The 23799-nt window shown below is 41.7% G+C and overlaps 1 protein-coding gene across 1 annotated transcript in view; it reads right to left on the bottom strand.

Annotated features, from left to right (window-relative positions):
* Positions 1-4092: 4092 nt before the first annotated feature.
* The window catches only part of LOC308299993 (protein NLRC3-like), a gene marked incomplete at both ends in the record, with an annotated part of 44537 nt that continues 24830 nt past the window's right edge, over positions 4093-23799 (bottom strand). The window contains 3 exons of the mRNA XM_080743758.1: positions 4093-4239; positions 4418-4546; positions 10693-11198. Coding sequence (XP_080599884.1) covers positions 4093-4239; positions 4418-4546; positions 10693-11198 — 782 coding nt within the window. The remainder of the gene's footprint in view (positions 4240-4417; positions 4547-10692; positions 11199-23799) is intronic.

Genomic DNA, 23799 nt, shown 5'->3' with positions numbered 1-23799 from the left:
TCGAAATTTGCGTCGGAAAGGTCCGGTTCAACTACAAAATGACATCTCTTGCAACTTCTGAAAAGGATTACTCCTAATTTGAGTTCGGACGAAAACTATGGTCGGAGAGGACGGAGACAGCCCTCTATAGCTGTGCTCGTCTTGCGCTCTGATTATAAGAAAGAAGTCAACACAACACAACAGCACAGCAAGTAATTACACACACATCACAATGCAAGACATCTTCCTCCACCCACCGTTTGTTATGTTACTGTATATCTTCACAGCAATTAGATATTGATATTATTGTCGGCTTGCCACCCGTGGGTTAAGCTATCTCGTAAAAAAAGTAAAGACGCACGCACGCATCCCGTAACTGATACAGGAGGTCGGGGAATCATTACAGGGCTATTTATTTGAGAAATGACGGTGAAATGGGTGAAACTAGTAACTACAGTAGTGCTCCTAATTTTCTAGTCTCGCTGTATACGCAGAGTCGACTTGTCTGAGTGTGTGACAGAAGAAAAGCCGTTATGCCCTCGGCTCGTTGCGGCTCTCCATTGGCTAATGTACTCATGTCACGACCAATCAGAGCCGTGTTGCTATAGATACGGATAGAACCCATACCCTAGAAGGCTATTAGCCTAGAAGGCTATGGGAGGCAGCACTCCCCCTCGCACACACCACACTCCATTCCAGCTAAGCGCACACACAGAGATGTCATGTGTGAAATTCACAGCGCGAAATGTTCCGAGCATGGTTCTGAGCCCGGGCCCGGCCCTAGGCCCGTTGGTGAGTTTCGAAACGAGCCCAAGCCCGGCCCGTTTTGGCGGGCTGGGCCGGGCCCTGGTCGGGTCCCGTCGGGCTTGCAGGGCTCTAATTAGACGTCTAAATTTAGACCCAGGTATAAACTTAGACGTCTATTAGACGTATATTAGACGTCTAGTCTAAGTTTAGACGTCTAAAAAACTTGCATCTATACCTCTGGTAGACCATTTTTATACGTATAAACTTAGACTTCTAGTTCAAATTGTTTAGTGGGGAAGGTTGTTATGAGCTGTCGGAAATGAAACAATTTCTGCAGAAAACTAAAAATGTTTTTTTTTTTTTTTTTTTAATTTTAAAACATTTCCCTGGAAAACTGAAGTTTGTGAAATCAGCCAAATTAAATATGAAGAAAAAAGGACGGGGGCTCTCACTGAACAAGAGATTTGCAGGTTGAAAAAAAAAATATATATTACAAAGGTTAATCAAGAGTTGAACGATGACACTGATAAATAGATTATTGATCCTGTTTCAGCCTCATTTTTTAGTCATGTATGAGTTTTGTTTGGTGCTGTTTTGTGTTTCCTCTCTGTACCGAGCCCTCTTTTTCACCCTGCTTTGCTTTTAATGGACATGAAGATATTCTTTTGTTCTGTTGGACTGGGCAATGCTGGAGAATGCTGCATGCTCATAGCCTACTAGTGCATGTGTGAGGGGGAGCGTCAGAGGGTATTATTATTTTTATTTTTATTTTCTTTACTTTTACATGCGATGTGTTGTATTTCTTTATTTTGCAAGTTGGAATGCACATTTGTATGTTCGTTAAGTGTGTATTAATTTATATTCTTTTTCCCCCTCATGATGCTCTGTTTTGTGAATGAAGTTGACGAAATGCTTTCCCGGGACATTGGGTGTACTGGGTTGTGACTGGGTAACTAGGAGAAGAGACTTGGCCAATGGGAGTGGGGTGATGTCATCACGGACCAATGAGGGGGGCGGTGGAGCAAGCGCCTCTGGGTATGAATGAGTGAGCGGGCTCAGTTGAACAGAAGACACCGGGCAGGGCGGACAGACAAGAGCGAGCAGCTAGGGTGGAACGCGGTACACGAGCAATGAACTTTAAGTGACGAACTGTGAGCGATCTGTTACCTATATCAGAGAACCAGCCACGGAGAGATGGGCCTTCACCTACCAGATCCAGCATCCTGGGGAGACGAGAGTGTCTGGACCGGAGGGGTCGAGCTTGGCCGGCTGTGTGGAGAGGCGATTACAGTGTGACGTGCCGTATCAACGCAGGAGGCAAGCATCACGCTTGCCTTTGTGTGTGAGTATTGTCCTGAGTCACACTGTCCTGATATATCGCTGTCTTTGGGGAGTAGTACTATCGGAGCCTTGGAAACAGTCATCTGGCGGTTTCCTCCTGTGCTTTCAGGTTCGCTGGAGTAGATGTGTCACGTGTGAGAGACGTACCTGGTGCCCTGATGTCCATGCTCGTGTACTGAAGCTGTCTGGTCCCCGAGTTGCCCTGCTGAGCGGTGGTTGAGTACAAGTAGTTACGCTGTCGTGCTGTCGCTAAAGTAACAGAGCACGAAGTGTGAGAGGAACTGAGTCACTGACACTATTGAGTTCTGTTGAGTAATTAAGTACGAGGAATTACACTGTCGTGCTGTCGCTAAAGTAACTGAGCATGAAGTGTGGGAGAAACTGAGTAAATGTACTATTGAGTTCTGTTGAGTAATTAAGTACGAGGAATTACACTGTCGTGCTGTCGCTAAAGTAACTGAGCATGAAGTGCGGGAGGATTGAGTAAAGGGATTGTTGAGTTCTGCTGAGAGATTAAGTATAACGTATCAGAGTGATTACACTGTACTGTTGCTAAAGTAACTAAGTAGTTGTGCGACTCTATCTTGGCGCTCCGGTGACGTTTCGCTCTGTGGCTTTCCACGCTGCGTGTCACCAAATACAAGTAGCTAAGTAACCGGCACTTTATTGTCAACTGACAGGGCTTTTATTGCGGGTTTCTGCCTGGAAGAATTAGTATTTTAACGTTGGGTTTTACTATTAAAGAGAAATAAAGTTCAAATCTTATATGATACAACACTTTTTTAGATTGTGTAACCGGTGGCGCTTTTAGTTAGGATTCTTTCTTTTTTATATGTACCATGGCGAAGATGCCTTGTAAAGGGAAATAAATAATTAAATGTACCTCTGTAACCCCCTGAAACTGTTGTTTGGTCTCGTCTCTCTCTCCGGGGTTTACAGTCCCCAAGGGTTGCTCTCTCAAGTATAGAAAACGAACCTGTGTTATTTCAAGTAACCTTTTATGGTTTCGTTGGTTTCAACCAACTGGCGTTGTCCGGCAACACTCTTTGAATATTTGGTAATAAGTACGACACAGACAAGTAATGGTGTACTGAGATTTATTGAATTAAGATGTTCTGAACTTGATACTGAACTGAACCAGTTTAAACACTGGCTGTTAATGTGAGAGTTGGCCGCCTTACACATGGATTAACCATTAACCGCTGGTTGGTGGCCGGGGCATGTAATACAGACTAATCAGAAGCCGCTCACAGACTGTGTGCCAAGGGTTACTGAGTGCATGTTGTAAGGAGACCACTGGATGATGAGCCAGCAGCTGATCTGTCGGGGGCTCTAAGATCAGTTTGCTGTGAAGATTGTTTTATCCGACAATGTATGAAAATCTGTCTATGGAGGGCATGTGGCTTGAAAAGAGCTCAGATGAGCTGGAACTGCACACTGACCCAAATGGCTAGTCCGAAAGCCAAGTGGATGTATGGCAGTGTCAAAGCATTGACAATGACTTGTACTGCTCTGTGGATGACAAACTGTTGCACAAGTGTTGTGTCCACGAGGGCGGGTTGGGTGTGGAGGAGGACTCAGAGAGGGAGCGTGTGTGTGTGTGTGCATGCGTGTGCGTGTATTTCAAAATGGTTTGATTGAAAAACATCTTTTCATCACATTTTTAGATTTGTTTTCTACATTTTCTAGGTACATAATTGCTCACTGTCCTTGATCAAGGTGACATTTTATTGTCAATAACAATTGTAAAAAACAATACCAATCGCAGAGTAAAAGGCACGTGAAATTCATTGTGCACTAAATGTGCATAGCAGTAACGGTCAGCATATGGCTTATAACAGTGAGTAGACTAACATCAATCAGTCTGTCTTAGGTCCGTTTACAGTAGTCATGGGCAATTGGACATATAGTCCACTCCAGGCAGGGTATTAGTATTAGCTCAGCTTGTGCAGAACAATAAAAAAGAAACATGCGTTATGAGGGGCTGTTCAGATGCCAGATATGTGAGTGTTTCCTGTCACGGCTCTACTGCTTCATCTTCCTCAGGGTAGTTAGGATGATAGGGTGGGTGACCTTCTTCTTCTTCCACAGACTCCTCCCCAGAAAGAAGATGGCGGGGATGCTGGCAAGCCTGACCAGGAGAGGTGCCTGGTTCATCAAATTCCACGCCTCCTGAATCACAAGATTCTGTTACTACAGGTTATCTTTTCGACACCCGACTCTAACCCTCACCCTAACCCTAACCTCCGTGGAGTGAGTCGCTAACCCTCCGGTCGAAATGATGCTCGTTCGAAATGATGCTCGTTCGAAGGAGCGCGCTTTCCCCCTCCACCCAGCGCTCCAGGCAGACCTTGTGCACCCACTTGTTGGACCGTCGACAGAGACAAGGATGAAGCCACTCTGCTCGGCGGTCGTCCTCCTCTTTACCAAAACACAGGTAGCACTCCTTGTCACAATTATGGAGGAAGGAAAGAAAAATCTGTAAATACCACATGAAATAGGACTCAGGATTGTGTACAGTCAGTGAAACTAGACAAAGAAAATTAATTAGAGTCAGAACTCATAAGTCAACAAACCATAGCAAAAGTGAACCACAAATCCAATCTACACTGTAAAAATCTGCAGTTTTAATTAAAAGTTGCAATTCTGGGGGCCTACAGTCACATACAGTACCACTTAGGCATTGCCACATATGCATGGATGCCTGGTGGTGTCAAGTAGGATAGCTTCTCTAAAGTTTAGGGCTAGTCAGGATATTGAACATCGCCATGGGTACATCGGTCAGGATGTAACAAAGAGCTCCAGAAGGTGATTTATGATGTGGTTTATTCTAAAATACAGAGATATTTAATACAATCAATTACATATAATACAGTTAGGCAATATACTCACAACATTATGATCAAGGAACTTAGGCTACAATACAAACATTTAACACTGGTGAATACCGCATTTCCTTGAACTAAACTAAGTCATACTTTAAGTAAGCATACAGATAAGGATCATCATTAAGCACAATAACTAATAAGTACATCACAGGTAATGGTAAGTATTGTCATTAGGCAGATCACAAACAGTGGACTCACGTCAGTAAAGCACAACATGTATTAAACTCCAGGCCAGGGCTCTTCAGGTGAGATGTGTTCCACTTCTCCTGCTGCTTAAGGGTCGATTCACACTGTAATAAGGAGCCTAAATCATTTCGGTTCGGCACTGTCCAAATCCAAATATGGGTCGTCGTCCCCGGTTCGGGGGGGTAATTTCTGTCTTCTCATACATTCAGCCCAGCTTCAAGTTCATTTTCTCGGCTATGAAGCCAAGGAAACAGCGGTAATTTGGGAGGGAGACACGCCGACTTCCAAAAGCTTGTGTGGCCGTGATTAGAGCATCGCATAGCGGATACATTGTCAGCTGGTTCTCACTCTGGCTGGCAAGTGGAGGCGCGCGCGCGAGACACACACACACACACACACACACACACACACACACACACACACACACACACACACACACACACACACTCACAAATAAAATGGTTTCAATTAAGTATGAATAAAGAACAATATTTAAAGGGATATTCCACTCTCAAAAAAACTTTTTGTCATTGTATCGTCTAATCAGGCTTTTATGAACACCATGAACAGATTTTAATTTGCGTCATTCAATATTTTGATATTTGGTGTAAATGTTACCAGGCCCTCCAGGCCCATGGCCTCTCCACATACACACCCATTGTAACTTCAAACTCCATTTTAACCATGCTAGATTCATCAAAAACACCCATTATTATACAGGCCGTGTTTTTTTTTTTTTTTTTTTATATAATTAATTGTTGTATTACATTTTTTTCCATTTTCCCAAAGAATTATTAAAAAGAAATGAAAAACGTTATCGAATGTATTAGGAGGGTAGTATGAGTCAACAGAAAAAAATAATGTGTGTTTTTGATGAATCTAGCATGGTTAAAATGGAGTTACAAGTTACAATGGGTGTGTATGTAGAGCGGCTCTGGATCAGGCCTCCTGATAACATTTACATCAAATATCTAAATATTGATTGAAGCATATTAAAATCTGTTCAGGGTGTTCATAAAAGCCTGATTAGATGATAAAATGACCAAAAGTTTTTTTTTCTTTTGAAAGTGAAGTATCCCTTTAATGTATTAAGAGCTCCTTAATGTATGTTGGCATCACTGACAGTCTGTTTCTATGTCTACATTGTGGTATTGATATTTTTACTTAAAGGCATACCATGTAACTTTCCCAAGTAGTGGTAGTGGTCACTAGCGGTATTGCAGGTACCGGTATTTCCAGTGTAGTTCCTACATTACAAATTAGCACCCCAAAACGCTTTGACAAAAAGAAAACAAATAAAGCTTGCACTTGTAAAACAGACCAAAGATAATAAAAAAAATAAGATTGCGAGTTTGAGGGAGGGATGAATAGCTTTGAAAAGACGACAAGCTAAGCTACCAACCTAAACAAAACATTGCGAGTTTTGGGGGAATGCTGGATCGCTAGCCATAAATTATAATTCACGTTTATTTTGAAGACGTTTTCAGTGTACAAGAGTTATAACGGCGAGAGGAAGAGTGGATCGCCGCAGTATGATTCATATCAGAATAAGATTGCTAAATGTAAGAGTAGTCCAGAGACAATAACAATGTCTTTCGGAGTATTCACGCACACACACACATACTCGTTTTTACTACATACTGAGGACATTACATAGACTTCCATTCATTTTTATGCAAGTCCTGTGGCCTTACCCTAACCCCTAACCCTAAACCTAACCCTAACACAACCCCTAATTTTAGTGAGGAGTGAGGACCGCACTTTCCAACAATGTTCTCAATCTGTTGGTTATAAACGCTTTCTGGTTCTCACTGGGTAGTAAGAACGGGTACACACACACACACACACACAGACAATGGGCTGCAGAAACACGACGGTTTGCAGAAGGCTAGTGCTAGCCGTTGTCCAGCGTCGCTAAACAACATATATGCCTAACACAAACAAGTTGTATACCAACGTATGCACTTGCAATTCTAAGTACAACAATGACAAAATGACAAGTAACAATTAGCCTACGTTCAGTTTTAGTAAACTTACCAGGCTAAAAGAAAACGAGCAAGTTCCCAATCATAGGTGTATTTCTTTTCTTTCTTCAACTTTTCCCACTTCTCGTGCATATGAAGAAGGTAAATCCGCGATTTCTGCTTTTTCTGGTGATATTCCTTTTGTTGTTGAGATGATTCTGTTGTTCTTTTCTTTTTTGCGGGTGGGGGTTTAGTTCCAGAACTTCCCGGGAGTTGAGGTTGTTGCTTTTCCATGGTGGTTCAGCTCTGGACTGAATAGCTACTAAAACAGCGGCCAAAAGCTGTTGTTGTTCGAGGCTAAATAAACTTCCGGGAAAGACTCGCTGTGATTGGCCGGTAGTGTGTGATCCGGTAGACAGCGGATACAGAAAATGGGAAGTGACGTAATTATGCCGCGAAAATCGTCCCCCCTCACGGCTCATAGAAAATATATAAAGAAAAGGCTTTCAGAGCTGAAATTCACGGAGTGGGCGTTCTAAAACTTTAGCGATTTAATACTTAGGACAATTTTAGGATTTGTTTTATAAAAAAAGTTACATAGTATAACTTTAAAGTAAATAATGTGAGTTTTCTACTTTTTCCACCACTGGTTGTGAGTTTCAGGAGAGATTTGTTCGGAGCTCTGATTGCAAAAAGCCTGGATCTCATTTTGTTTTGAGCCCAACAAAGTGTTTGGAGCTCCTTGTTTAAGGCCTGTATCTCCACACATATATCAACACTAAATATTAAGTGCTTATCAATGGATGGATGCTTTGTAATAATAATCCAAATCTACAAAGTAACTAAAGTTTCAATATAAATGTAGTGGAGTAAAAGTACAATATTTGGGTCTGAGATGTTGTGGAGTAGAAGTAAAAGTAGGCCTGTTGGAAATTGGAAATACTCAAGTAAAGTACAAAAACCTAATAGGTAATTATCCTTAAGCACAGTACTTAAGTAAATGTACTTAGTTACTTAACTCATTTTGTGCGACATGAACAGGTTAAAATGTACAGGCTGCCTCTCGCAGGCTCCGTCCGCGGCAAATCTCTTATTTTGAAGGCCACAGAAGTCCATTGCGCAAACATTTCCTGTTTGACGTCATGACGTCAGTCACCGGAAGTGGTCATCATCCCATGCGGTTGCAGTAATGGCCGATCGTTGCCTTTCAGCTTGTGTTGTAATAGCGAGAAACTAATGCCATCCTTGGCTTCAAAAGTTTTTTTTGGAGATAATGGACATTAAAGATGAGATAGACCGTCGGCTACCATGTTAAGGGATTACTATTTTGTGCACGTGGATCTGCGATGATGATGAATCGGCGAGTCCGTACGGTAAGATTGCCAGCTTAACTGTATACAGTATATAACGCGAGTATACTCGGGATCGGCACTCCGAGTACTCGAGTATTTTTCACGAGTATTCTCGGGATCGGCTACAAATGGGTTTTAAAATGACTAGTAAACACAATACAATACATATGAGACCAAAACAGAGCCGCAGACAGCCAGTGCATCCATGAATTTAAATCTAGTGTAAAAATAAAACTATTTAAACATCTAAAAAACAACATGACATCCATGATCAGACATCATATGAAGCACTTCTGCTAACGGACACTAGAGGGCGTCCAAACAGCAGTTTTCACTCAATTACAAGTGAACGTCTCATTTCACAAGTTTTCAAAAATGTATGGATATCTTTTGAAAATAGCAGATATATAAGTGGTGTGAGCTTGTAGATCTGCTATTTTCAAATAGCCGATGTTTATAAAGTGTTGAAAGTGAAGAGGTTTTGTAATAATAATCTAAATCTACAAGGTAACTGTAACTGGTATAAAGTTTTCAAAACAAACAAACAAACAAAAAGGCATTTTTCCAACTAATCCAACCTAGTTATTATACATGACCAATGAGCTGTGTGGCCATGTTGTCATGACAACACTATGAATATTAATACACAGGAACAACGACAGACTGTCAACAATCAATTTATTAAACAATTATTACTTCTACACATGATCATACAATAACATGTGAACAATGAGAACAGCATCACATTAACATTCAATGAAAGCACAATAATGGAATGAGTGAGGAAATAATGATCTGATAATGAATCAATGAATAAACAATGATTGATTTGAGTTCATTAACAACACATTCAGTAGATGTTTGAATCCAGAGTGATTGACAACATTCTGACAAAAATATATTTACATTTTCATCAACAAATAAAAACTAGACTAAAATGTCAGGGAGGGACTGGTGGAGAAGAGATCCAGTAGAACTAAAAGACAAGTCATTTTATGTTTGGTAGAGCTCGGGTGTAACTCTCTCTGAAAATAGCCGATCTACAAGTACACAATGCGTCACAGACACACTGTGAGCTTGTAGATCTTCTATTTTCTGGCAGACAGCTCAGTATAAATCAGGCATCATCACGGCCCTCCAAGAATACATTTTAGTCGACTAAATAAACGGTTGATTTAGTCAACTAAAATGTTATGACATTTAGTCAACTAAAACTAGACTAAAAAGAAATAAATAAATGCAAATAATTAGTAAAATATGACATAAATCTTCTGTCAAAATGAACACTGCTCTCAATGTGTCACTTTGTGACGTAGATCTTAGCTATTAGACAGCTTGTAGATCTGCTATTTTCACCCAAGAGATCTGGTGTAGAGGTGGGGGGAAAGCAGGGGACCAATTACAGAACCCTGGGGAACCCCAGTCAATAAAGTATATGGGGTTCAAGTGGTTCAGTATAAAGGTTTATGTACAAGAAACAATATTGATACTGTGACAATTACATGATCAAATATACAGTTTTACTCTGAAAATATCAAAAATAAAATATACATAAAATATGAGTTTGTATCTACATAAGAGACACAAGTATGACACTGATATTTACATCATCATCATTGATGGACAGTATTTATGATACATATTTATAAATGTGTGGAGTGGAGGTTTGTGCACTTCTATCTGATCTAATCTAAGATCTAAAGCTCCCTGTGGTGATGACTCATTTTATACCATAGAGTTTGACATTAACATGGATTTGACCAGGGACCCCCATTTGAACATATTTGTACCAGGGACCCCCATTTGAACATATTTGTACCAGGGACCCCCGTTTGAACATTTGACTTTTTTGCCACATGTTGTGAGCTTGTAGATCTGCTATTTTAGGGAGAATGTTTGTGTTTCTTTTGTCATTTGTAACATTTTTACGACACAAATGTTGTCTTATGGGGGTCCGGGGTCAAAGGTCAAACACATGGGGGTGTTGTCATGACAACGTCAGAGAAACACTGAATCTACAGGAGCTGGAATGTGTGATGTCACTGTGCTGCTGATTACATCATCATTATGATGTCACTGTGATGTCACCGTGAGTCACTCATGCCCAAATATGGAGTCCATGAGTCACCATGACAACCTGCACACACTCAAACATGTTGAGTAACCATGGCGACCTGATGTCACCCTCACATAGAGACTCTATCTCTGCTCACACAGACACACTGAAAGACCAACCCAGAACCCAGCATAGAGAGGTTCAGTGAATGTGTTTTGGAAGGTGTACAGGTGTGTCAGTGAGTCAGAGGACACTGTGTAGAAGGACAGAGTCCCAGCAGGACAGTCCACATACACTGCTACTCTGTTGGAGCCCCTAGAGGCCCTGACAGGGAGGTCAGTCTGCTTATTATTGTGAGTGACACTGTAACTGTTACCACTATTACCATCACCGTCCAGACTCCAGGACATGTTATTGTGTCCAAGCCAACAGTCATCACCACTTCCTTTCCTTCTGATTCCTGTATAAGTCACTGCTATCTGAACCACTCCACTGCCCTCTACCTCCCAGTAACAGCGTCCAGTCAGACCCTCTGTACACAGAACCTGAACCCATCCATCAAACCTGTCAGGAAGTTCAGGATATGATTGGTCCTGTCCCCACACACGTGTCACCTTCCTGTTGTTCTCAGACAGAGAGAGGGCTCCGTGTGCTGTGTTTGTGTCTAGAGTGAGACGATGGAAATCTGATGAGAAAACAACACAGTAAACATTAAATACATCATTCACTGACTGACACACAACACACACACACACACACACACACACACACACAGACGCACGCACGCACACACACAGACGCACGCACGCACGCACGCACGCACACGCACACGCACACGCACACGCACACACACACACACATTTGAATATTTGAATACATATTTTTGGGAAGCGAACATTTGTGACTGGAACAAGATATTTTGAGATGGGGGTCCACGGCCAAACGTGAGTCATTTTGGGGTTGCCTGACTGCTAGCGTCCGACATCTCACACCCCACTACGTGGGGGGAGAGTCTGAGATTCCGGGCAGACATTCTACTTCAGCGGGGGCGGGCTAAAGCCTATTGACGTAGGTTAGGGGCGGGCTTACATCCGTTCCCCCGGCCTCTATTGGCTAGAGCACAAACCAATCAGAGCAGCGCAGAGCAGCGCTTCCTGCTACGTAAGCCAGAAGCGCCGGTAGTTAGTGGTACAGACTCAGGCTGCTGCTGAAGGAACTACAACGTTAGCAGTATACTCGTGCTCTTGTGTTGTTAATACTTTAATGTAGACAGAGAGGAAATGGACGTGAACGATTTTTGTCGTTTTTGCAAGGAAGGGTTGAGAACTGGGGAAACGGGAAAAATTAGACATAGTGCACAAGTTTTCGAGAGAAAAAAAAATCCGAGGGACACGAATATTTTCGAGCGACTCCGCAATATAGGCTTGACTTTGACTGACCGTCGGAGCAAATCATGTCGTTCTTGTGTTAAGTGTGAAAACGTAGTAAAGCGTTTGGAAACCGTATTACCGACGTTCAGAAAATGGGAAGAGGACGAAAATGGACCTGGATTTAACCAAGCAGCGTCGGGCGCAGCAGCAGCGTTTGGCAATGGTTCTAAAAAAGAACCGTCGCGCAATGATCCCGGTTCGAGCAGGCCAGCGTCGGCTCCATCGAGCAGACCGGTGTCGGCTGCATCGTTTACCACCTCATCAAGCCATGGGTCATCTTCCTCTCTCTCAGAAAAAAGGGCCAGAGATTCACCAACGAAAACCCCAAGGGATGAGAAAAAGAAACGTGTAGAGTCCCCCGCTTGCAGCCAGGCAAATGTAATGCCACCACCATCTGCAGAAAGTCCTGGTCGTCCAGAAACCTCTGCACGGCGAAGTTTAACTGAGGTAAGATTGTTATTTTGTTGTTGATTCCTGTGAAAATAGCAGATGTACAAGCACATCGTGCTAGCTATTTTCACTAGTTTTGGGCGTCCGTTTTACATGATGAAACAGTGCTGGACAGTAGCGATATGCTTATTTGCAATGGTGGAAAGATTACTCGCATATTTTACTTAAGTAAAAGTATAAACACTGTGCTGGACAGTGGCGATATGCTTATTAGTAAAAGTATGAATTAATGGAATCAAAATGTATTTGTTTTAGTTTCTCAACGGACATGTGGTCTTAAGCTAGATGCATAATAGACTGAAATCAAATCTTTGCCTCCTGGGGGTCCCTGGAACAAAATAGTTTTCGATGAGGGGTCTCTGAGTTTGATTGAAATATGCCTGCATTAACATGTGTTGTATAGCCAATAATTACAATAGAATATTTGGGCTCTCAGTTGATCTATAGATGAATCTTCTGAACAATAGCTAAAACAGAAACTAATGGCCACTAATTGGCCAACAGAAACTGCTTATGTAAATGTAATACTGTAGTAAGTACTGTAGTAAATACTGTACTTACCAGTGACTGAGAACAGACAGACTGAAGATTGAAAAGTATAACTAACATCGTTTTTAAAAAGTTCTCATTGTGCACACCAACTATACAACTAGGATATACTGACTGGAGATTACGTCATTATTGAATCTGGTTAGACTTGTCAATTTCTTTAGCAATACAAAGAATAATATTAAAATTACACCGACATACAGGCTGTGATAGCTACAACTGTATGTCTGTGTATTTAGGTGGTTTTCAGTAGAGAGAGAGAGAGAGATATGAGTGTGCCTGGGATGTTGTTTGATGTAATATCTCAATACTTTTTATTTTATTCCTATATATATATTTTTTTTTTTTTCATTTTAGGTAATCACCAAATACCCCTCTAAAACCGTTTCGAAGGTTTCGGGTCCAGAAGAGGCTGGGATTGTGACCAACATCACCAATAAAAAATGGACAACAGCTGCAAAACAGATTCTAGGTCACAGGGACCTAGCAAAAGCAGTCAAGGATCAAGTTCTGGCACAAATTGGGGCTGAATGCACCACCTTCTGTAGCGTGAATGGTGATTGTATGCTGTGGAAGACATCACCCGCTGATCTGAAATCCTTTTCGTTTGAAAAGTTAGAGTCAGATTTCAGACGTCTATCGCCATTCCTGCTAGACATATTCTCCAAAATCACCAACAATTCTCTGCCTGCCACTTGTGCTGCAGCCGCCATAGCTATAAGAGGAAGAGATCCCCGCTTGTCTGGCTTTGCCCATTATATAAACGCCATATTACATTTTGGGGGGGCAAAGAAGCGTGTCTTTGAACGGCTTTGCAAAATGGGCATCACTACCAATTACAGCAATGCTATTGGGAAGCAGCATGAGTTGGCAAACGCATGTGGGGAGGCTGTTCAAGCCTTAAAGCTGGAAATCGAGGAATACCTGGAGATGCCTGTTGTAGATGGGGATGACGTGGAGCCAGAGGTGGAGCAGGAAGAGCTGGGTGGCCTCATGGAAGAACTTGACATTATGGGTGAGATAACATGTTCCACCTCTGTTTCATTAACTCATTTAGGCCTAGAATTATTGTCAGCTTTAACCATTGAAAAATAGCAGATACACAAGCTCAAATCACGGCACCAAGTGCCGCGTGGCGGGCTTGTAGATCTGCTATTTTTGAAAAGTCGTGAATGTGTGTGCAAACATTTCTAAATGGTTCTTTCATTTATTCAACAGACTCGAATGCCGATGGTGAAGAGAGACCAAGCGAGGATGTGTTGCCATTCAGTGACCTCACCAACCGCGAACTGATGTTGAGTGTCCGACCACCTCCCCCACCAACCAGTGACCTCGCCAACCAAGAAGTGATGTTGACTGTCGGACCGCTACCCCCACCAACCCCACCTGTTAGACAGACCCCAACAACCTTTTCCATCGTTTTTGACAACTTGGACTTTTTCAAAGGAACACACCACCAGTCCTCCCAACGTAGCAACGAGTCCATGCACTGGATCCACCACGCTGCTGTTCAAGACAGAATCCCCATCTATCAGCTCAGCAATCGAAGACCACTGGAAGACCTCCTTGAATATGACGTTGGTAATTCTCTCCCCTCACCCGAAACGCAAGACTACTTGCGGAATGAGTCCATCGTCCTCGGGTCTCGGATGCTCACCCAACACCTGTCTGCGTTCAAACCCTTTGAAAGCGTTGTGGTGTATCACATACCACATCAATACTCAGAGGAAATGGCACATCGATCCACAGATGTAAGTACAGACAAATCTGACCAAAAAAAAATCCCTCTGCCATTTGCCTAACAAATAGTTATCCCAGACTAACATAAATGTTACAACCTTTGCCTTCGTATGATGTTAATCAACTTTCACGCTTATAAGACAAAGTTTAATGGCAGTACTGTATGTCTTTGTCCACAGCATCCCCTGGGTCTTATTTTCAAAAATGAAAATAAAACTGGAGAATTGACTGAGGCACTCTTTGATCTTCAGAACAAGTAAGTATCTAACCACTTTCACTGTTTCTCAAGGGACGAATGACGATGATTTACCCTGGGTTCTAAGCCGACTGATCTCCAGCACCTGGAAATGTGTGAAAGAGCCTGGCGCAGTCTGTCTACAGTTGATTAACTTTTTTTATTTTTGTGTATTCTGTTTAGGTATGTGCCTAAACGACCAGAAGGTGTGTCCCCAGTTTTCTTCGGTGGTGACCGGCTGAGTGAGGCAAACTCACGAAATATCCAGTGGTCCTTCAACAAGCAAGGACAGACGCAGGAGAAAAGACTAGAGGGCATGCATTTCAAATTTGAAGACTGGCATGCCATCAGAAATCTTTTTGATGTGAGTGCTTTATGTGAATATCAATATGTTAAAACATAACAAATTACATTGTAAACATTTTATTTATTTATATTTTAAATTGTAGAAAGCAGAACCTGCATTCCAACTTTAGTAACTAACATCTTTCTATAAATACCGTAGATAAACAGAAGTCCTCACTTCAGTTGGTGTGTGAGTGCTTAGTTAATGGTAACTGTAATTTCAAATGTTGTCGTTACAGATCTATCACAAGATTTTCTTCAAGGAAGCGTCTGCCAAAGATCATGGAACTCTACTTGCCAACATGAACATGTTAAAGTAAGTAGCAATCTATCTAGCTTCAATACCTAAGATGGATACTATAATGTATGTGATTGAAGTGTACTATCTGTACTATCTCATAGTACTATCTTCATAGTACTATCTGGATGCCCAAAGTGTTTTCAAATATAGTCAACACATCTGTGAGAAAACCTTACTGTCTAAGCAGGTTGTAGGTCTGTTTTTTTCCCCACACCAATAACCTAGACATCTTAGGAAAATGGGTTTGGTATAGTGTTTACTTGTTAACTGTCTTTCTTGTGTGTGTTATAAATGATGGTGCCATCACAGCATTCTCGATTGTTTTGTTCACAGTGTTTTGTCACCTGCAAACTGAACTTGACATGTCTGGATAATGAATGAATTGAACTTCTGCACACTGGGATGTGAAATGCAGGGCTGCCAACCTGAAATTGACTTAGTCTTGCCTGGGAGGTATGCGTTGAACATATGTGGGCAGTTGTAACATTGTGTAGAACTCATTGTGGCTACAGATTAAACCAAATTTTATATGCTTATAGCCAATGAATCCCCCAACAGTGGGTAATTATTTAGTCTTTCCTTTGTTACAGAATGACTATCTCTAATGCTCTGTAGTAGGAGAAATAACCAAGTCTGATCCAATTAGGTATAGTTACACTGGTGATGGTTACATAATTAATTTGGAATAATGAACAAACCAAAAGGAGCATGAAATAACCCCTCCCTGTGTGTATGTGTCTCTGGAAGACACAGTGTGCACTGAACCTCGTTAAACAAAATTTGCACAATGTAAAACAACTGCCCCTGTGTCAAAATGTATTCTTAAAAACAATATGTGTGTTTATGTGTGAGAAAGATTGAGGTGATTGAACGGGACCGATTGATGCAAAGGAAAGGGTTGAGGCTGAGAACCGATGAATCTGTGTGTGCGAGAGAGTGTGGTGTCTGAGAGACAAAGATATTTTGAAATGAAATTGAAACCCCCTTTTATGATTGACAGGTGCAGTAATGCGAAGAAGGGACCACTAAAGGCATATAATGCTTACAAACAATTTGTGGCCCAAGAAACAACCGCACTGTTCCTGGCCGCTGCAATGGAACACCTTGGGTTGACAGATGTTACAGGTGAATTATACTTAACATACATAATACGTAGTGAAATAAGTGGACGTTTATTATGACATATTTATTTTCATTGTGTATTGTATTAGACATTTTTTGAATCTTGTAAATAATAATGTTTTTGTCCACCCTCAATTTCTTATATTTCACCAGAAATCCCAGAGAATTTCATTCCACCTGCGATTCTCTGTGGAACGAGGGAGGAGAAGAGGACGTGGCTGTATGACATGGTTGCAGACATTGTCGACAGATTCGTCAAGTTTGACCACCTGCCTCCAACTTCAGTGCTTCCAACGCGCTCAACGCCACCCCAGAGGGACCACAAAACCGAGCACACAGAAGCTAGGCTGAGCTTTGGGTTTTTCCTGCTGAACATGTTGGATGCAGTGAAAGAAGGGGATGGCGAAAGGCTGATGAGACTGTACGTATTGGCACTTAAGGTATACAAGGCGTATGGTCACACACAGTATGCACTCAGTACATTTCTTCTGACTGTACAGCTCAAAGCCACACTCTCCCCACGCCTTGCTCACAGTCTGACCTGGAACCGATTCTGGAATAGTAGGGGGGGAACAGGGAATAACATACCTCTTGACCTGCACCTAGAGCACCTAAACAACTTCCTTAAGTCGTTTTTAAAAGGTCTTGGGCCAAATCTTACTGAGCAGTCAGCATCTCGCATCAGCCGATCCATAGGAGTCCTCAAAGAGATGATGGACAACACGGACAGAGAGCTGCACGTGTCAAGGCCAAGTGGCGCTCACCATGCAGTTACTGACACAGAAGATCTCCTGAAACTGGTCAATGTTTTTAGAGAGGCAGACTTATTCAAAACTCAGGCCGGAAGACAGTTCAGAGCATTCCCTAAATTCAGCAAGGATTTGTTTGCCAAACTTGTCTATCAAGATTATTGTCAGTGGATGAGGAGCAAGATCATAGAGTGGAGGAAATTACAGATCTAATGTGACTGTAATGCAACTATGTCAGGGGTTTTCAAAGTGGGTGACGGGGCACCCTGGGGTGCCGCGACGGCAGTCCAGGGATTCTGCAAGATAATTTGAAAATTATTGGAATTTAAATCATTTTAAACTTGAAGTAATTTTCAGTTCTAACCAAAATGGCTGTTAGCTCAATGTTTTCCTCGCAACATAATCACTAAAATATCGTCACTGTCGGGCAGAAACCTTGTATCTCCAAGTTTTAAATGTGTACGTTTTTTGGAAAAGCAAAGACTGTCGCACAAAACTAGTGAATATAGCCGATCTACAAGCACACAACGCCTCGCATCGCGAGGCGTTGTGTGCTTGTAGATCGTCTGTTTCACTAGTTTAGTAATTTTTTTAGATAATACTTAGAAATTGAACGGTTTTGGACATACAAGTTTCCACCGGACAACGACGATATGCTATAAATATAAAAAGGTGCTGGGAGTGAAAATTATAATGTAGGGGTGCCTCGGATTTAACCCATTTAGGCCTAACCTATAGAATAGGGCTAAATCAGAAATCAGCCTACAAAACAAATATGTTGCTACATACTGTACATGTACTGTAAGCCCCTCCCAAACAGCAAAATGTGTTCCCGGCCTGCAATATTTATGGGGGGCCCTGAGACGAAAAAGTTTAGGAACCCCTAAACTATGTGACAGAAATGTGGCATAGGGAGAGACATACTCGTCTTGTAAGAATCATTTTTCTGTATGCACCTTGTTTTGATTCAACCTTGTTTTGACATTGGAATTATTGAAATTATTGTTGTTTTTTTCTTTTTGTTTTTATTCTGCACATTTAGATAGAGAACTGCTGCTCTGCTTTATACCCGACGCCTTTGCACAAAAACATGTATATTGAGGCCACTTTTGCACATTTAAGGCTGATGGTTTTGCGAAATGCTGTAAATATTCCTTTTTTACCTGTGGCATTAATAAAACTCATTGAATATATTGAGTGCTGACATTCTTTTCAACATGTCATATAATTGTGAATTGTGTTATTGTTGCCCTTTAAATGCATTTTTCTATAGTTACTTAGTAATCAATTTTTTTAAGAATACCAAAGTGTAGAGATTTTTCCTATTCTGTGACTAGTTTACTGTAAATGGTAGTACACACACAGCTCATGGCAATACTTTCTGCTCTTAAAGATTCTCTATAAAAATTGCTGTGCATCAACAAGGTTGCTATGATTAAGACAACTTTCTAAGAAATCCATAAAAAAGCAGCTGTGCATGAATTTTCTTTGTTTACCTGGATAGACTGAGTCAACTGTAAGATATCCCTTCACACACCAAATAGCTAGATTAACATGGCTTCCCATTGTTAAATGTGTAAACTGGTCTTATAATTACGTTAGTTTACTATGGTTATTTTAAAATGAAGTTATTTATAGAGAATGATTCACTTTAAAATGTACTTTACACAAATGTTTGAGAATGAGTCATTCAGAATTCATTTAGGTCTGAAATGTACCGCTTTCTCCTTTGAAAAAAAGTTTATCTACAAGCTCACAGCGCGGCATCTGTGTGCCGTGCTGTGAGCTTGTAGATCTGCTATTTTTGGTCATGGAAATTTCTACAAGTCATTGAATATATATTTTTATAGTGAGCTTATTCAACTCAAATTTGGCTTCTGGGGGTCCCCGGCTCTACATTTTTAGATGGGGTTCCATGGCCATACACAGTGGAGAATGCAAATACCTTGATTCAATTAAGCTCTCACCCAGTGACTGCAGACAACCACGTAGATTCCCATGTCTCGAAATATAATGAACTCAAATGAGAATTGTAGAAATGAAGAAAATCATTAAACATCTATTCCTCTTTATTTTTCACCAAGTTGAGGCAATACAAGTTAAACAATTTCTTTAACATGTTAGCATCCACATTTATTTTGCTAAACATTACTAGCAATTGCATGGTCATATTGTCTCTCAGTTGAAGTACTGAAAATATAATCTGTGGTCCAAAAATTACAATGAAGTTGTGATTTATTCAAAGACTCGTGTTATATCTAAGAGGTAACACATTCAACAATCAAACATTTAGCTCCACAGGCCCTATTAGGCCTGTAAATAATCAACTAGATAACCTTTACAATAAAGCAGGACATTGAATATTGAGATACAACATTTTCAGTCAGAACTCATTAGAGACAATCCTGACATTGCAGACACTAAAGACCCATCAGATTCTGAGCTGCTGACTGCTCCTGTTTGCACATCTGGCTCATCAAAGTGACCTGTATAGTACATATCTGGTGGGTTATAAGGTGGAGAGTCACTGGTCTCGAAGAGACTCGCATCAAAGCCATCAATGTCCTGAAAAACCTCACCAATCACTTTTAAAATTTGATGTGCATAGCGCTCAAAGAATACTGGGATATTGCGCTTAATATATGCCAGGTCAAAAATCTTGTGGCTGTGATTTAAAACAGTATCAATGAGTTCTGTATCAAACCCTGTGCAACCTTTCTGTGAGGTGAATAGATGTGCATTTGCCGGTACCAAACCAGCCATGTATTGCTCAAGTTTTCCCCTGATCAACACTTTATCTTCTGGCTGTACCTCCCTGCATCTACCAGAAACCTCTTCAGGCAACAACTCATAATTAGGCATAGATCCTCCACAACCTTCAGTGGTGCACTTACAGAGAATGTGACAATAGGTGCAACATAAATGTTTTGGTTCAACCCTTGTAGTCTGTTCTTCAAATTTACTGTACAGGGCCTCTCGACAGCAGCCTTTTTTGCATTTAGCTAGGAACTCCTTTACTCCCTCATCTTTCTGTCTATGCTGTTTAACAACATACACTGCAGCATGTGACTGTGAGCCATCTCTGCCTGCCCTGCCTGCTTGCTGAACAATCGATTCAACATCATCTGGTACACCATACATGATGACATGAGATACTGTACGGACATTTAAACCCAACCCAAGAGCAGTAGTTGCGACAATTACTCTGCAATTCCCCTCCCCACTTAGAGATGACAGCAGTCTGGTTTTGTCCTCTGCATGTGTGTGGCTGTGAAACATTCCTATCAGTAGGTTTTCAGGCCTTTGTTCAGGGTCCCTATCAACGTATGCATCCTCATCAAGCAAACTTAAGAAATAATTAAAAACTCTAGCAAGCGTCTTAATTTGTCGACAGTAGATGAGGATGTGGGACATGGAGAGTCCCTTGGTTTTAACCTCCTTCACAACCCAATCCAGGGACTCCAGCGTTTCGTCAGAGACTGAGACCACTCCGATTCTGATGTTAGTGCGGTTAGGGCTGACCGTCACAGTTGTCGTATTGACGTTGTCCATGTGCAGCTGTTTCTTCACCCTGGCTCTAGAGTCGACATCCGCTGATGCAGTCAGTGCCAACACAGGTGTTTCTGTAAATAGAAATGAATGCATTATGTTAGCCTCTATTGTAAAACAGCAATATATTTCAGACACAGCTTTTAGTATTATCTAAAACACAGACATTAAGACTATGATATGTAGGATATATATGTATGGACGCCAAAACAATCTCTATACGCAACTATTTTCTACAGGCTAACTCCCAAAGATGTAAAGATTATCTTTGTGTTTAAATCAGCAACATAGCTCTATGTATGCAACATGCCTGAATAGTACATTTACACATGTAACAATGGGAAGCCATATGTTATCAGTTATTTGTGTGTGAGTGGCTGTCCTACAGGTGACTAGGTAAACAAAGAAAATGCAAAAAGGGTTGACACCCAAACAGGCCTTCCCATTTTGTGTATGTATGGTTGATGTCTGATGTTTGAATCGTTTCACCCAATTAAGACACACAAGGTAAACAAAGACATGAGAAAACCCTTTGTCTACTCAGGTACAGCTGTTTTTCTTCTTTAAAACGCTGATTTGCCATTTACAGTAAACTCTAGTCACAAATCACGACAATTTGGTATTCTTTAAAATATTTTAAATGTATAATGTAGATTACTGACCTTCTTTGACAAGTGATCGTAGGTCACCCAACTTGGAAAAGCTCTCCCTGAATGCAGCTGCTTCCCTTTTCTTGGACAGCCCCCTGGAAAAGAACAGAACAGGACATTAGAACGCTTTGTACAACATGTATCTGCTTGCTGTTCTATCAAGAAAATGCATAGCACAAAGCGGGTGATTAAACGTCTGTGTTTTGTTTGCGAAACGGCAGACACAGGGCTAATGTTAAAACAAATAAGAAGAAACAGTAAAGCACAGCCGTATATATGTCGTTGTAGTTTTGTTTATAATAGTAGGCCTATATGGGTATGAAGGCACACCCAAAAAGGAGATAAGAGCTTGCCCAGGAGCCAAACTAATGGAAATAGCATAAAGGTATCAACAAGCCCACAGCGTGGCTCGAAGCGACACGTTTGTGAGCTTGAAGATCAGCGGTTTTCACTTAACAATTGCTTGGAAAAAGTGTTTTACATGAAACGACACTGGTACCAATACAACTGAAATACAAATACAACAGCTCGTCGTCGCATCTCAGATGAAAAGGAGGCGAACATTTGTAAGCCTAGGCCAGAGTTATGACTGTCGTTGTTTGCTTATATACTTCTACACAATACACAGACGTTAGCCATGCGAATATTTAGCTATTAACTCTTACCATCCGTATGTAAGATGAACTTCATCGACGCAGATCCCCATTAAATTGTCCTTGAATACCTCCGAAGACAACATGTCTCTCCATTTTTTATTTAGCAGCCAAGACTCCGGGCTACCAAAGATGAGCTGTCCACGTCCACTGAGGATATCGTCGTCTTTGCTCTTTCCAAGCCGAAAGGCAGTAAGTCCGAGGCTGGTGGCTTCTCTGATCTGCTCGTCCATCAAAGCGTCCAATGGAGAAACGACGACAACGACTGGGTTTTGATAAAGTCCTAACTTCTTTGCAACGAGTGGGGCTATTTGATAAATTAAACTTTTACCAAATCCAGTTGGAAGGACGGCAAATACATCTTTCTTTTCTACAAAAGCTTTAAGAGCAATTGTTTGTTCTTGTTTTAGAAAAGTTATATTTTCCAAATTGCTAACCACGGAACCGATTGCAGCATCCAAATCCATGGTCTGTGTTGTGTTCATGTGTTGTTGTTGTGAGAGAAGAACTACAAGTCCATTGTTTTTTACGTCATTTCCCCAAACCAAGCCTACTTAGGCTTGCCGGACCCGCCCCAAACCACGTGCCCCAAGCATACAACCCTGATTGGCCCATTCAAAGCGCCCGCTCTAAAGGCGCCTTCGAAATAGATTAAAATACGTGCAGCTTCAGTCCACACTACAAACCACCCACCAGCAGGGGGGGGTGATGTGCGGACTGAAGTGTCAGGCTAATTTTGGGGGTCCTTGACATGAAACAGTTTGAGATGCACTGAGTTGGAAGACATTTATAGAATGGGATGAAAATATTGCTATGAACTTGTAGATCTGCTATTTTTGAATAGCCAACAGCAAGCAGTATGGTTAAAGTACATAATGTGGCGTGAACTAGTTTACTGGGGACCCCCTGGTAAGCCTCCAAGGACCCCTGTGGGGTCCCCGGACAGGTGGATATCGCCGCCCACTACTCTGGCACCCAGTGACCAAATGATGCGCTATGAGCTTGTAGATCTGATATTTTTAGAATAGCCAATAGAGAACAATGCTCAAAGTATAAAATGTGGCACAAACTAGTTTACTGGGGACCCCCTGGTGCACAGTCCGTGACCCCTGGCGGACGCGTGGGGGATTCCCGCCAACTACTCTGGCACCAAACGACTAAATTACGCCCTATGAGCTTGTAGTTCTGCTATTTTAGCATAGCCAATAGAAAGCAGTATGGTTAAAATGGATAAAAAGTGGTGTAAACTAGTTTACTGGGGACCCCCTGGTAAGCCCCCAAGGACCCCTGTGGGGTCCCCGGAAAAGTAGAGGCCGCCGCCCACTAGTCTGGTACCCAGTGACCAAATGTCGCCCTATGAGCTTGTAGATCTTCTATTTTTAGAATAGCCAATAGAGAACAATGCTCAAAGTATAAAATATGGCACAAACTAGTTTACTGGGGACCCCCTGGTACACAGTCCGTGACCCCTGGGGGTCCGCGGACACGTGGGGGATTCCCGCCAACTACTCTG

The sequence above is a fragment of the Nannobrachium achirus genome, assembly GCF_963921795.1.
Source record: "Nannobrachium achirus genome assembly, chromosome: 15".
NCBI lineage: Eukaryota > Metazoa > Chordata > Actinopteri > Myctophiformes > Myctophidae > Nannobrachium > Nannobrachium achirus.
This window is presented reverse-complemented; position numbering and strand designations above follow the sequence as displayed.